General features: G+C 41.5%; 1 protein-coding gene across 1 annotated transcript; it reads left to right on the top strand.

Moving 5' to 3' along the window:
- The first annotated feature begins 14,763 nt into the window (after positions 1 to 14,763).
- On the top strand, positions 14,764 to 16,277 carry si:ch211-217g15.3 (uncharacterized protein LOC368914 homolog). Its single transcript, XM_037782390.1, has 4 exons — positions 14,764 to 14,934; positions 15,111 to 15,174; positions 15,298 to 15,329; positions 15,419 to 16,277. The coding sequence occupies exons 1-4, from the start codon at positions 14,927 to 14,929 to the stop codon at positions 16,140 to 16,142; spliced, it is 828 nt and encodes a 275-aa protein (XP_037638318.1). The 5' UTR covers positions 14,764 to 14,926; the 3' UTR covers positions 16,143 to 16,277.
- Position 16,278: the final 1 nt, after the last annotated feature.

Raw genomic sequence — 16,278 nt, 5'->3', positions numbered from 1 at the left:
GTTTAATTAAAATATATTTAAGGTTTGTGTGAGAATGTGAGTGTGCCCCTGTGATCTCAGCACAGTGACAACCTGAACAAATACGCTGAGTTGATTCTTCTGACATTACAATAGATTCCACGTCGTCTCATGAGGCTCTGAAAGAGATGGGAGGGCACAGCGGAGGCCCCTGAATAAACAACCATTAAATTCTCCCTTTGCCTGCATGAGGGGAACCTTCAGACTTGGGGCCGCGCTTTAAACAAACCAAAACTAGAAAACCTCAAAGAAACAGAATTAAAGAGAAAAATTGTTTGAATAAGTGAGCCCATTTCACCTTATACTTAATCTTTTTTATATTGGATGCTAAGAGGCAGATTAGTGGACATCCGGATAAAGCGAGGAAGATGTGTGGAGGGAGAGAAGAGGCGGATGAAGGAGAAGATGAAAGCTTTGTTGTGCTGATGCTTAATGAGCTGGAAAACACAATTGAACTTCTCTGACTGTGGAAATTGCTGTGAGGGCATCGTAAATTAGCGCCAGTGTGGGAGCTAGCCTGCTGACAGAAAAGGGGCTTTGTGTGGTGAAGGCTTCTTCACATGCCTGCAGCCACTGGGATCCTCTCAGCGGTATCATGGCTTGATCTGTCGCACGACAACAAGTTCGGCGGTTATTCGTAAACATGGACAAGGGAACTGTTTTGTGTGCTCGTTTGCCGATGTGTTGCACTCTACCATCTTACCTGTTGATCTATATTATTTACCTCCATCCTCCTGACCTAAGGCTCTTTATATTTTGCAGTCCATGTGTTCTCTGTGTCCTACTACCTGTAGATTCTTATCCCATAAACAGAGAGGTGAGATAACGAGCAGATAGACAAATATACGACATAGTGGATAAGGGAGAAAGGGAGTGAAGAGGAGTTTGGGTCTCACCCTTTTCTGATATTTAGTGAACTCCAAAGGGTGACTCTTCATTCTGGCTTTTGCAGGCTTGGCACATGCCTTCTGTTACTAAGTGGCTTCATATTGAAAGGCTCTGCGGCCGCTATTCTCTCTCCCACTGGGTGCCAGCTTCTCTGCCCTGGCAGCTGCTGGGCTTTAGAATAGACCCATAGTTTCCCCTCTGCAGGTGAGCTGCACAGCCAAAACAGGGCCCCTCAAAGGCCCTTTCAGAGCCTCAATAGGAAACTGACTTGGGGAGAGAGGAACGGGCACACAATGGCCGCCTTCTCTGGACACAGAGAAGATGGAGATGAGCTATTGGGCTGCTGCTTTAGTGTTGCTTATAGCCATGTCGAGGAGAGGTGATGAGAGAAGAGAGGAGAGGATGAGTTCTCCCTGTTAAGTTTTTCGAAGGCGTGGTTCTTTCTCTGCCACTGCAGAGCAGGGATGTCCTGTCATCCTGCATCTCTGATGTAATTGCTGTGTCTTTGAAACCTGATGAAACAAAATGTTTTTTTTCCATGTCCTGGGGTGACGGGGGTGACACTCAGCTCCTATCCACGCCTCCCCTCTCTCCACCCGCTCCCCTCCTCTCCAATCCCAGACCACTGGATCTCCCTTTCTCCCCCGGCAAAACTCTTCCCATGCAGGCAGGAAAGAATGCACCTCCCTCTGCTCCCTCTCACCTCCTTTTCATAGTTTGCTTTTTAACTTTTATTAGCAACAGCTTTCACTGACTTATGAAGAGTTGGCACACGGAGAGCCGAGGGAGGGGGATGAGAGATGGAGTGAGCGGGTTTAATAGTGTGGGGATAGAGAGGAGTGATGAAGGAAATCCGCTCTCTTTGTTGGTAATTACAGCATGTCCACATCCTGTCAAACTACAACAAAAAACAGAAATAGAATTTGGCAACTTGGCTCTCTGAATCTCTGCCTTCAAGTTATGACTTGGTGCTAATTCACCATTACAGTTGTTGTCTCACTAATCATATTGTGAGTGAATTCTTCCATATATAATTGTTTCTTATAGTTCTTTTAACCCATTTAAGGCCTTAGCAGTCTCTGCATTTACTCTGTGATTTGCTCACATACCGCTCCCTACGCAAACAGAGGGAAACAATCTAAATGTTTTACCTGTTGTCCAGCAGCAAACTGTATCTTCAAAGCTGTTTTTCTTGATCTCACAGATGTCTACTGTCTGCCCGGATTGATAAAATGTATACTCAGGAAGAAGCACAGACTGCGCCACTCTGCTGTGCTCTTCTTCTTCGTTGGAACATATGTTATGTCCGTTATATTCTGATGCATGTTTTTGCCCCATTTGATCATTCTGTGCAGAATGTAGACATTTTTGAGATTACAAAATAGCTTTAAAGATGTGCTGCTGGATTAAAAAATACAACATTTTGACTTTTCCCTCTGAAGTTTTCTTAGGAAACGCTATGTGACAGAATCCCAGAGTAATGTCTGGAGTGCTGAAATCACAGAAGGGTATTATAGTTCTTGTGATAGCAAACTGAATTTGTAATGAATAATTGAATTTTGAGTACAAGGCACTCGAGCGTGGTAGCTCCAAAAAAATTACTTTGCTGACTTTGTAAAATGCAGCTGCCTTTTAGCATTAGCTCGTCACTCAAGCGAGGCAGCAGCGGCATCGCGAATGAATTTGCCTGCATGCCGAAAGAAACAGAACTACAAACGTGGCCGCTGTTTTCTTCCTCGCTGTACGAGCTACATCCACAAATTGCGTAGAGAAGTTTGTCTTTATACTCCATTTTCTGTTTAAACTCTGACTCTTAAAGGCACAACTTTTAACAAACACAGATTTGAGGGGGAGGAGGGAATCGCTCAATGTCTGTTGCACGTTAGCAAGCATAGATATCAGGGAAGGAAAGTATAATGCATCCGCTGAGCAAAGTGCTTCCGAGAGGCTTTGAAAATGGATGTAGGATACAACTCGCACAGCGAAGAAGAGAAGAGGCCATGTTTGTTGTTCTGTTTCTGAAAAGTTGTGCACAGTTTGTGGAAATGCTGGATTTAAATGTTGGTTTCACCCCGGGGAAATTTATGTTCTCATCAAACACATCGTAAACACAAAAATACCTTGGAAGATGCAAACTGTTGAGGTCACATATAGTGTGGCTGTTGGCCTAGCAACAGTATGAAAATTCTACAGCTTTTTATCAAACCCTTTTTTTTGTCATTAATCTTTTTTAGTGTCCCAGCTAATACGTCTCGCACCTTTCCTTACAGAAGAGAATGGGGAGCAAAATCCAATGTAACCAAACCCACAAGATATTTTAGAACAGGCTGCGTTGATTGCAGGTTTTAATTAATTATGACAAATTACGTGTTAGTTTGAAGTCGTTTGAAATAGATTTTTTTGAAAAAGGAACAGCGATATCTCAGCATGAAATCTAAATACTTAAGCATGAATGTTTTTTTCTGAAACTTGTTCTGGTAAAACTTTAAAACCCCTGTTTCTTAATAGCATGAGCATCAGGTTAAATCTTTACCATGTGTTTATGAATACTTTAGTGTTTAATAACGTGATTGTAATTTCGATTTTTGCCTATATTACCCGGCCCTGCTCCAAAATACAGAAATATTTCTGCAGCATACTCTTTTGTTATTGTTTACATTTCACATGAGATTTAAACAAACAGTCGTGTGAGAGATTATGGAGCCTTTAGCTGTCTAATATAATTAAGTTAGGTAAGAAGATGCTATCAGTCCCTGTCTCATTTTTCCTCTCTTTTCTTTCTCTCTCTCCCTCCTTCCTTCTCCTCCTCTAATCAGTTCCACTCTGTTATTGCTGGCCCCGAGCTGTTTACCTCTTTGCTAAACTGCTTTCACAAGCATGACACCGAAGCCTGCTCAAATGTCCATTAGACCCTTTATACCCACAGTCACTGTGTGGCTGACCTTACTGCAGTTGTTGCCATCATTATGACATCAGCGCTCGCTGATTTGACATTTCTCGCACCTTCTTAAAACCAGGAATCGTTTTTCCTTCTGAAGTTAGCCGACCGCTTTTGAAAGGTTAAGTGGTGAATAGGGTCTCTCATGGCGGCGCGGAGGGGCCGAGCAGACTGACAGAAACAGACTGTGACCGCAGCCCTGAAGGACATTAAACGCTATGAAATCCAGGACAGACAGTCTAACATAAGTTCTGAGAACAAACATGCTCATGAATGCACCACGCTTCATGTACTATTTGCTCTGAGGTTTTGAGACGAAAGAAGCATTTCCTGCAGTTTGGCCAGCTGGGAGTGATTTAGTGACATTAGTGAAATCCCATTCTGGCAAGCGTCTTTCCACAGGGATAAGTTCATAGGGCTATGTAAACCAACAATGTAAGAGTAACCCTCTTTAGTAGATATGTGTGACTAGTTACTGAAATACATTACAATACATACAGTCTTCAGTACGGTGCCTTACTGAGATAAAAAATACTGTGATCACAGAGGTGTTATATGTTTGTTGAGCAAAATTCACAGTTGTGACAGTTTCGCTCATGTGATAAAAGCTCCTGATATTCCATGTCTGTAACCTTTACGTCTGGTCTGTGGACCTCTCAACGCCTTGTCTGCGTGCTTGATCTCTGACTTTCTCCACTTCATCACATCTCATTACTAATGATGAAGAGACCAATAGAGAAGAGATTATATATTTTCTCAGACCTTATGTCTTCCACCAAGCGGTGACACACAGCTTCAAGTCAAAGCTCAACAAACAATCACAATTCTCTCCTCCCAAACCTGCTGCTGAATAAAATGTGAATAAAAGAAACACCCATTATATTCGGGTAGATTATTTACGTATGAGCTTGTATTCGGACGCCTGAACATCTAATGAAATAGTGATTGGATCAAAAAGCAAATTGAGCTCAGTGAGAAATTTCAAACCAGAAATCACTTTCAACAAATGTGTGATTTTCATTTGGCAGTGCCTAAATAATATGAGGAACTAAAGAAACTAGAACTTGCATCATAATTAAATTATACCTATTAATCTTCACAGTTTAGTTAAGTTTAAATCTTACTCTCATAATCTGAAATATCTACCACAGCACAGAAGAACTGTATAAACACTGCAGCATGTCTCCTTATATGGCGTCTGCTTTTCCTTTTACTTCCGCTCCATGTCTATCTCTGAAGTGTTTGACTGTACAGTATCTGTAGTTGTTTTTATCTGCGTTATGTAAACACGTCCAACAGCAATAACCTTATCTCTGGAGACATATGTAACAGTGTGACACTGGTGCTTATTTTTAACGTTGAACTGGTGGGATTTCGAGGAACTGAGGAGAGAATCAACATCACTGTTATTTTGATTTAGTTTGACAGAAAACCAATAAGAAATGAATTCAATAGACTTATTTTTAGTGCTGTCTTTTAACGCAAATTAGATACAGCAGCGAGTTATCACGTATCAGTGATGGTGAGCCTTTTCCCTTTCATGCTGTGTCTCTCTGTAATACCCTGTTGTCTGCGTTCTCCAGGTATGTAATTATGGTTTGAAAAGGTTGGAGCCAGACTTTCCACTGGGCACAGCGTGGGAACAAAGCGGGGACTGAGAGGTGAGGTCAGGGAGCGCAGCGGCTGCAAGGCAGCTACAAACTACACAGAGATAGACATCTAGGGACAGTCATCTTCCTTAAATGAAAGTCTGTTAGTGGAGTCGATTCAGTGGTCTGACGCACATCCTCTGACTGTGCCGAGGGTAGTTTACGTGGCATTGAATGATGTGTAATGAGCAACTTTGCAATCTGGCATGAATGGAGGCTGTTATGGTGGCTACAGTTGATGAACGATGCATTACATGTAACAGGATTCCTCAAATCCGATTACAATTTGTCATTTTGATGCACCACAGTTACTGAACATAGAGCGCGCACAAAAAGAATACAAAGGGGCAAATAGACATTGATAGTAGTTATTAAATATTGGAAATAGCATTGCTTTATAAGATGATTGGGACATTTTATATACTGTATCTTAAAATAAATGTTATTGAACATAATAATAATAATCATTTGTAAGTCTTTTTAATTTTTTTTAATTTTTGGAGATTGTTGGATTAAAATAGAAACATTTTAACTCCTAATGTTCCTCACATTTAATCTTAAGCAGCATCAAAACATACTTAAAAAGAGTTCGACAACTTCACATATTTTCAAATCCAAGATGCCTTATTTAAAACATTAAATGTAAAATTTAAAAAGTCTTATTTATTATGGTATTCACATTTCCCTGCAATTCAGATAACGTAACATTCTTGGAAAACATTGATCTTGCCTAGAAAATATAAAACAATTGTTCTAATCTGTCTTTGTAATGATTGTAATACTAACACCCACTTCCTGTCCTCATCCTGACATCAGCCTTATAATAATCTGTTTTGTGTTTTAAACTTAAAACGTGGTTTTCAATCGTAAATTGCTGGAAAACTTAGATACTTAGATTTTTGGGGGGAAGTTTTTAAGACAAATTGGTCCCTCTATGATGGGAAACAGCATTGCTGTTATGCCAAGTCTGCATATGAAAACAGCCCTGGAAGCAGTGCTCCAATTAGTTGTGGATAAATGATGAAGACCAAAGATTAAGTAATCATTTTAAATGAGTCAGCTGGGTTTGAAATTCTTTGTCACCAGGGAGTCTGTAATTATCCGTTGACTGTGTAACAAAGAAACCATTGGTATTTGAAGTATGAAGATGCACAAAAATGGGGGCATAAATCACTGAGATACAAATAACTTTTATTAACCTCTACTCTCATAGGCTGATCTTGTTATATCTTGTCGTAAAGGAGCGTATAGGAACCTCAAAAGATGAGAGTTCTGTCAACAGATCGTATCTATCTATATTGAGAAAAAAACTAAAAGCAGAGAAGAGAAAAAAAAGTTTCATCTGCCGACATAACTGCACAGAGCGGGCACATGTTTCTTTAATAAGGATGAAAGCACGGCGCTCTTGTAACCGGATCTCTTTGTAGCAGGCAGCTTTCCATCAAGGAACAGCAGGATGCTCTCTTTAACCCAGGAGCATCAGGACAGATGGGACTGTGACACGCAAACTCAAACACACACACAAATTCAGAGTGTGACCGACACCGAGAGGATTTCTGTGATCTTATGGATACAATGTGCTGTGAATATCAAGGGAAAGGGGCAGCAGAATCTGAAGAACATCTGTAACACCTGTACTCACTGATAACACCTGTATTCACTGTCGCTCCTCTCTGTCGTCATGACAACGTTTCGTAGGATGCGCTCCCCGCTGAGTCCATCGAGCTGACGGCTCTGTGATGAATTCTGTGGTGCTGGGGGTCAGAGGTTAAAGGTTAGGGGTACTCCAGCTGGCAGCCAGGGCCGCAGTGGACTCCAGTGAGGAGGCATTCAGTGGCTGGAGCAGAGGAGGGGAGGGGGGCTCAAGTTGTTTCTCTTTATGTCTTGTTTGATGTACTCCACCCATAAGGCCTTCTTTCATCCTTCTGGCATAAACTAATCTCTCAGATGTTAGAAAAATGCATGTAGCATTGCATAGACCTCTGTATCTCTTTAAGTAAAAGGGCTAGCAAGACATTCCCAATAACTCAATGGAGCTTTATATCATTGTTTTGGTTTTCTGGTCAGCAACTTTACTGTTTTGGTTCACTCTCATGTCATAGTGTCGTTTTCGGCTACAGCAGGCAGCTGTTTTCAGCTGAAACGCTCTAAAAACTATCTGTACGCTGCCTGTCCAGGACCAAGGCTGTGTATGAAATTGCATAATATGCACTACATACCCATTATGTGTACTATCGTTCAACATGTGTGAATAAACAGTAGTATGTATCTTTTGGGATGCACTGAGGATTAATTTACGTTGTCACTTCCTGAGAGCTTACTGTCAGTTGGAGACGCGTAACCGTGGAAACCTGTGCCAACCTCATGTGACCAAAAAAGTATGGGAGAATCAAAGTCTGAACTAATTTTAAAGATATATTACACGTAGCAAAGTGAAATCGTATACTTACACTTTAAACACTTGAAGCATTACTGATGTTACAGAGCTGTCCATTAATGTCTGTTATGAACGCTGTCGTCACCACCGCATTGCATTGTGGGATATTTATGCCGTCACAGTGTCCAGCATTTGCCACTGTAATATTTTACCGGGAATAGTATATGCTATTTGCGTATTTTCATACTAAGGTTTCAGACATACTTAAAATAAAAAACAAAGTTAGCAACTAGTGAACATTTAGCAGCTAGAGATAGATTTCTCTCAGGAATTGGTGGAGACCCAAAACAGTAAATAATGTATAGATGGCCAGAAACACAACTTCAGATGATGATGCTTTTTGATGATGATAATTGGTATGTATTTTCTGGATGTGTAAATAGGCAACTTTTTGTTCGCCAGATTAACTTAAAAGGTGTCAGTGTTGTGTTTTCAGTTTATTTCAGCTGCCCCCAAAGTGGCAAAAATAAAGTCAGTTATTGTAGGTGTAAAGTTTTGGGAAGAAAAATCATCAGCAGATAAAGCTCTATACAGTGTGAGTGCATGTCAGTAGTCAAGTCTCTGCACTTCCTTGGTTTATCCTGTAGAGGGCAGATCTCTTAATTAATGAGCCACATGTGCCAAAAGTGTTGCCATGATGTGAGTTTCATTTAACAGAGTTTTCCAAAACATTAGTTCTCCTCGAGTGGAAAATGTGTTTAATGAGAAGCGTCCAAAACACAGTAAATAGCCATTAAACCTACTTTAACAGCTCCCACATGTTTACTGAGTTTAAGAGGATGTGATTGAGGCAGGATGAGGGTGTATAATGTGTATAGTGTGTGTGTGTGTGTGTGTGTGTGTGTGTGTGTGTGTGCGTGGGTGTGTGTGTGTGTGTGTGTGTGTGTGTGTGTGTGTGTGTGTGTGTGCGTGTGTGTGTGTGTTTGTGTGGGTGTGGGTGTGAGAGAGAGAGAGAGCGACCACCTGAGCTTTCCCTCTCATTATTGTGTCTATAATATAATATTTCCATGGTTGATACACACTGTCAAAGCAGCGTAATTGCTCCGTGTCAGCTCAAGCAGCCAGCGTCGCTAATGGCTATCTTTCACACAGATACTCAGATCAGCTTTTCAGATTAGCTGCCCCTGGACACAAAGGTCAACCATATTCCTCTGCGTCTCCTCTCAGACTGACAAAGAGCTTCCCAGTCTTCTTTCATCAGTTACATAACAGACAAGAGGGGAAAGTTCCTCTTTCTGTCCGTCTCCTGTGTAACTGTGCAGCTCCTGGTCCACCTCCCCTCGTCTGCCTCGGCTGTCATCAGAGCTATTGTTGTGGGGAAATCTGTCTCAGGCATTACCTGCGGAGCCGGATAGTCAGGTGGCTCCGGGGCCCCAGACTGACTGGCTCATCACTCCCCTCATTTTACCCCCCTGAACATCTCACCTGTTCATTGAGGAGACGTTTTATTAAACATCAGCACTGAAACATGTTAAAGGCAGCGTCGGTGCCTGCATGCAACTGTTGAGCAGATGGCTCACTAATTCTTTCTGCGGCTGCTTCATAAGTCTGACAGCTTCCCCGTTCACCATACCGTCGTCACAACATTTCATGTTCGCCTCCACTCTTCCATGGAGGTCCTTCCCCCAGCCCTGTAATTGGTGCGGTTAAACTCCACCGTGAGATGTCTAATGTGTGTTTAATGGGTGTTGGTGAAGCATCAATTAAGTTAATTGTAGATCATTGAGTTAATTTTAGTTATTTAGAAAACCCCAGCTTTCCTAAATGTTGTGAGTGTGGGGGGATATGACGGAAGACTGTGAGTAAAGACGGAGGGGTGGTTAGCCTCAAATACAGCCCTGCGCTCCGGGGCGACCTTTATGGGATTTACTGATAGTAATGACGGTGATGATGAGGTTTTGGCTCTGATGATTGTTTTAGTGTTGGAGGGTTGACTTTTCTGTCAGTGTGTTCGTTATCGCGGTTCAAACGGCAACAGTAGATTATGTGTTGAGGTTTAGCGTGGAGTCTGATGTCTCCAGCTGATTGTTTTCTATTTGTTTCCTTACCTGTAGAGACGTCTTGATAAAGACGCCACTTTAAGTCAAGCAGAAACATGACGCCTGCATTCCTCACAGTCTTGGCAGTAATGAGCTGTTATTGCTTTTGAGACAGAGCCAGGACATCAGATCTTGCAATTAAAGTTACAATTTGAAGAGAGTGCTGTCATCAGTGGATATTAATCTGCGCAATACTTGACTACACATTGTGCATGTGTGTAAGTAAGTGGCAGGCTACTGTGCACATATGCATTCATGCTCATAGGCCTACACCTCATGCAACAACTGTGTAGCAGAAATATTTAAGTAGCTCTGTACGATATCCAGAACTATTGTCTATGTAAAGATATAGAGGAGTAATGTGTACCTGAGCAGAGAAAGAAGTCACTCTCCCTCTGTGTGTGTTGTAATCAAAGCTTGTCTGTGCTTTGTTGACATCGCCGGGCCGGCCGCGCGTGCTTTTAGTGCATGTTGGTGCATGTGAGTGTGCCCCACTGGCTAGCTTCTCATGGCGTTTATAGCTGATGACGCCGTCCCAATCGACAGCGCCGTAATGCAGTAAAGCGTCAAGAAACTTGGCAGTGTAGCAGAAAACTGCTAACTCGTAAACAATGCAGCTTTAAAAATGTTTAATGAGAAATAATGTGCACATTCACAGTGTTTGTTAGACCTCAGGGACATGCACAATGAGTTTTGGTGAGAAACACTGAATGCAAACATAATGCCGTCTGGAAGCGTAGCTCCACCCTCCTGTTCCAACACTGTTAGCTCAATCAGCACTATTGTTGTTGTTTCCAATGTTAACGCTGTTAGCACCCTTAACTCAGCCGTCGCCATGTTGAGAGCCGTGCGGAGGCAATAGAAATGCTCCCAATCTCACATTTAGCACCTTTAAGCAAAATGAAGCCAAGGTCATTCGTTTTAAAATGGGAATTTAGTCAAATATTCAGTTCGGCGGTTTCCCCCATAAATTGCTGCAAGCTGCAACATTTGGAGCATGTTTACGGGGCATAAATCAAGACTTAATGCTGCATTTAAATAGTTACAGACAGGCAATTTATTCTTGGCTCACTCCTCGCAATTTCTGCAATAACATCGTGTGACTGTGTGTGTGTGTTTCACAGTTTATTGGCAACGATCATTACCTGCTGACAACTCCCACTCGTTCTGGTCTTTATTGTCGCCCTTTCATTTTCCAAAAGGCCCCGTCGTTCACATGATGCGTTTACACACTGCACCAGCACACACACCTAACCAATAGCAGGATACAAGCAGTGTGACGGGAAGAGGGGATACACATTTGCTCATGCACTTAGCAGATCAAACCAAGTCTGTGATGGCTTCTATAGGTGTCAGGGCATAATCTGTACACACCACATATAAAGATTCAATTATCCTCACATCACCTGCAGCCTTTTTGAGAAGAAGAGAAGCTGGGGGGGTGTTAGAGGTTCATTAAGAAATATTCCAACATCTTTAGTGCTTGTTTTGCCTCCAAGCTTGATAATTACACATTAACTTCTTCACCACCAAAAGCAGTTAAATACAAACTTGTAGTGACACATGGGAATATATCATCCCAGTGGGATACAATAACATATAAATGTGTATGGTTTTTAATGTGTGAGCTTGTCAAAGTGATAAATACACCTAATCGCTTTGTTGCAGAGAGTTAGATAAGAACATCGATACCAATCTGTATAGTCAAGATTATGCTTCACCGGCAGCTTAGTTTAGCATAAAGAAACAAGGAGAAACAGCCAGCCTGGCTCTGTCCAAAGGTAAAACAAGTCTGCCTACCAGCAACTCTTAAACACACTAATCAACATGTTATATCTTACTTGTTTAATGTGTGAAAAAAAGTGTAACTATTCCTTTAAAATGTTTCAATATTAAAATATTTTAAAATGCCTCTGAATGCATATAATTTAAAGTTCACCCATTGATATTCACACTGCTTCTGTGTCACACAAACAACCTCTACTAACGTTTCTACTAATAGCACTACTGCTTTTGAACTTTCCGACACTTCATCACCTTAGTGGAGTGACCGAGACACAATTCAGTCCGATGGAGAGTCTCATTTGCGACCAGAGGCTGGTTAAACCACAGAGAAGCGTGTTTTCCTGTAAGCCTGTGGGACCATCAGAAGTTCAGGGAGCAGAGTCCTGTGGTTAATCGGTGCTGGTAGCTGCCGGGCCTCTGGGCTTCAAATGAAAGCTGTCTCACTGATGTGTGCGGGACACAGGGGGGTAGATTGGTAGAAGCTTCAGCACACTTTATCCATCAAACCTCACTTTCGAGGCTTGGATCAGTGGGATGCTTTCTCCCAGGGTTGTGGTTTCTGGGAGACCGACGGAGCATTTCCATAACGGCTCACATTATACTCCTCAATGTCAGTTTAACAGCCAGTGTGCAGTATGTTTGACTACAGTATGAATCTGTCAGCAATGTTTTAATGATTTTCTTCATGAAGACAATATTATTTACAGGAATAGATTGACATTTTTGGAAATATGCTGATTCAGTGTGGAATAAAAGAAGAATCAAACAGTAGTCGCTTCCTTGTCCATATTCCACCGACTATCTTAAAGATGTCTGGCATTTGCCTGCTTAGAGAGGGCCTTTTTTGGGTAGTACGGTAGACCACTCCGTGACCTGGGTGAGGGGCTAGTCGAGGGGTAACATTGGACTTGTACATATGGATCTGATAGAGGGGGCAGATAACCAGCAGACGCGGTGGAGCCATCCCTTGAACAGAGCAGGAAGTGTGTGGCGTGTCTGTCTGCTCCTGTTCTACTGTGCAGTGTGTATGTATGTGTGTATGTATGTGTGTGTGTGTGCTGAATCATGTTGTCATGAGACAATATTAACCCATATGTTAACTTAATGACTCTCCTACTGTTGTATGAACAGTGAAAGGGTTGCAGTGGAGCGTTCCCACAGTCGTAACGGTCTCCTATGGAGTAAACTCTCACATGAGGATGACATGATGGAGGGAAATGAAATCACATTCTTTAAGGGTGTATATGTTACGTGAGTTTATGGCTGCGTATTGTAACGTTTTCTGTCTTGGCCACATATCAGAAAAAATGGATTCGTAAAGTGAGTTGTTATTATTATTCCGTACATCAATCACGAAGCCGTTTTATTCTGAACAGTGTGATAGGATCTTGGCATGGACGTAGATTAGTGCTGACAGATTCTCAACGGTTGCTTCAGTAAGCGTTGTGGCTGGCACTAAGATCACAGACCGATCATCTGCCTCCAATCTGTCCTCCTACAGTGGGTGTGTACGTGAAGGGTAATTAGTCGATTTAAATGATTGAAGCTGTACGCAGGAGGGAATCTGTCTGAGAAAGTTCCTGTGAAAGTCAGCCAAGCATGGGGAGCATGTGCATTGCTGCTTCATGGTAATATTATACATGTACAAGACTCGATTTTTGATACAACTCTAAATACTATACATTTTTATGCACACTGTCCCTTTTTCTGAATAAATAATTGATCAGTTAGCATACATGTAAATCACAAATCACTGTATTTAATTAAAGGTTAAGAAGAGTTGTATGATGCTGTTGTGTTGTCTATGAAAAAATTACACTGAACCTACATAGTATGACCTGGTCACAACTCCTGCAATAACAGCAAACAGGAAGTCATGAAGGTTATTGCTATATCATTACAACCTTTATTTAATCAGGTAAGTCCCACTGAGATTGAGATCTTGTTCCTTGCTAACATCAGCAATGTTGCTTTTTAGGGTTGCCCCCTCTTAGTGGATTAGTCGACTAATCTGTCTTTTTTGGTGTAAATCGACTAAGATTTCTTTAGTTGATTAGTTGTTTTTTATGCTTTTATTCATGCTGAATGACCTATTTTCAAGAAACGTATGAGCACATATCTGGTAAACACAAGATTTAAAGTGATGCTTTTGTATGATTCTTTGTGGAGAAACTCAGATTTACAGATCTGTCAATTAAATCAACTAATCAATTAGTCGACAAAATCATATGAGTATTAGTCAACTAAGAATTTCTTTGGTCGAGGACAGCCCTATTGCTTTTAGATGTTTTATTACAGACAGTGTATTCAACCCATGACCAAAATAGTCATATGTTCTGTCATTATGTTACTTATGGATGGAAAATAAATGATTCCCCTTTTTGCTGGGGACCCCTGGAAACCCCTCAAGGACCCCACTTTGAAAACCACTGGTTTAGAACACACTGTAATAGTAGTTGTAAGCTGATATATATGTTTATTAATGTATTTGTGATGTAATGTATTTAACTATTTCTTAAATATTTATGTACTGCCTATGAATACTAAATAGAGGGCCAAATGGCAAACTGCTGCATTTTGATGTTCCGCATAACCTAGTACAGAAACAAACACTGACTTTATTGCACTACATTTAGCCCAGGTTAATAGGGACAATCTCATTAAGGACATTAGAGAAAATATTACTGTTTTATCTCACAATAAAATATCTCAACCTTAGCTTTATAGGGCGTTATAACGTTGTGATCACTGATTGCTGAAAAGGGAGATTAATGTAGTTGTAAGACTGGTTACGTGTATTAGAATTCAGTATTTCTTTAACTGTCGTCTGCATGCAAGAAATCAGAAACGAGATACCTTTTAATCACAACACAGTAAAAATAACACTGGTGAACTAATACAATATACAGTAAATTCACACTTATTAGACTTGATGACAGAATGAGGAATTTAACTGTAATCAGCCATTGGCGCTGACACTATTGCGTTAACAACATGTTGCTCAAGGCAATGAATTACTTACAGCTGACGTTCCTGCGTTCAGAGGATACAAAGGTCAAGAAAATATGGTTAGTTTATTGGTGGAACTTTGATCCTTTATTTCCACAGAAGGTAAAGGGGAAACTTCTTGTTGTTCAGATCCAAAACGTCGAAAGAGCCGAAAGCAAACAACATGTTCAGGTAAGAAAACTACAGATCTCTTCAGTGGGTTTCTGACTCTGATTGTTAACCTGGTTTTAATGTTTAACCGTGTATAAATTACGTGGTTCGTTTCTGTGACTGGACAAATATCTGTTGTGTAATGTCTGTCAAACACTTGAAATCTGGACATTAATCCAGAGTCTCTTTTCTTGTAGGTTTTCTCTAATAGTCTGTGTTTCTCTGATATTTGGCATCACTGCAAAGCCATATAAACCCGGGGTATGTATATATATTGCTCCTGGCTGTCCACAATACACTGTAAATTATTCCTGATGAATTTAAAATGACAAACACTCTTGTTTTTTGTACAGCAGTCATGTAATATTTGTGCTCTCTTTTCAGAATAAAGATGAAGCATACCAGGATACCGTTATGTAAGTAACTAAACTTAAAGTGAATAATTGTCTCTTGGATTGAGGAAATGCTGACTAAGATTGCATGATTTATTTATTTTTTATCTCAGGTCCTTAGATGACAAAGGGAAGATGTCCTGGCAAGTGGAGCCTCCTGAAGACATGGATGGGACTGACTATGACATCGACCCTAGCATGCAGATTTGGAAGAGTATGAACAGCGGTGGACCGGACAAACGGCCCCTGAAGGCCGAAGAAGACTTGGATGAGCTGTACCACCCTTCAATGGTTGATCTCAATGTTCAAATCCCAAACCTGGATGCCGTCCCCGCTGCCGACATCCAAGCAGAGCCCTGGCAGGAAGAAGTCAACATGAAGTACAATCAGGAACCAGAGGAGGATAGAGATGACATCGACCACCCTGGTTTCAGTGAGGTGGTCTCAGACGAGCCTGAGCAGGACTTGGATGAAGTCTACCACAAACCGAGGGAGGAGCTGGCTAGATACCTGGTTCCAATAGTGGCTGAATACGAAGCTGGTGCAGAGATCAGCGTTGCTCACTCTGAACCAGAGGAGGACGAGGACGAGCTGTATCACGGCGACGAGCAGTATTCCCCTGTACAGATGGAGCCGCTGAACGATGAGGTCATGGGTGCAAGTGAGGTCAGAGTTCATCTCCAACCAGAGGAGGACATGGACGACCTGTACCACAAAGATCTACTGGAGCTCATCCCTTACCAAGATGATACTAAAGCTGCCGCTCCTGTTTATGTGCCGTCTCAGAGGAAGCACAGCGAACCAGAGGAAGATCTGGACGATCTCTATCACCAGTGATCCTTCCACAACTCATCCTGTGTAGCTCCGTATCATTTCAGATCAGACACAAACATAGCTGATACACAGGTAAATCAGAAGTGCTATTTGATTTTGTTAATCAACAAGAATAAACACATCTAAATCACACACTCAT

This window comes from Sebastes umbrosus, chromosome 10, assembly GCF_015220745.1.
Source record: "Sebastes umbrosus isolate fSebUmb1 chromosome 10, fSebUmb1.pri, whole genome shotgun sequence".
In the NCBI taxonomy this organism is placed as follows: domain Eukaryota; kingdom Metazoa; phylum Chordata; class Actinopteri; order Perciformes; family Sebastidae; genus Sebastes; species Sebastes umbrosus.
This window is presented reverse-complemented; position numbering and strand designations above follow the sequence as displayed.

Excerpts from the sequence above, each read along its gene's own strand:
- si:ch211-217g15.3 (XM_037782390.1), top strand. Across the intron at positions 15,175-15,297 it reads CAAAGCCATATAAACCCGGG|AATAAAGATGAAGCATACCA; the intron begins GTATGTATATAT and ends CTCTCTTTTCAG. Across the intron at positions 15,330-15,418 it reads GCATACCAGGATACCGTTAT|GTCCTTAGATGACAAAGGGA; the intron begins GTAAGTAACTAA and ends TTTTTATCTCAG.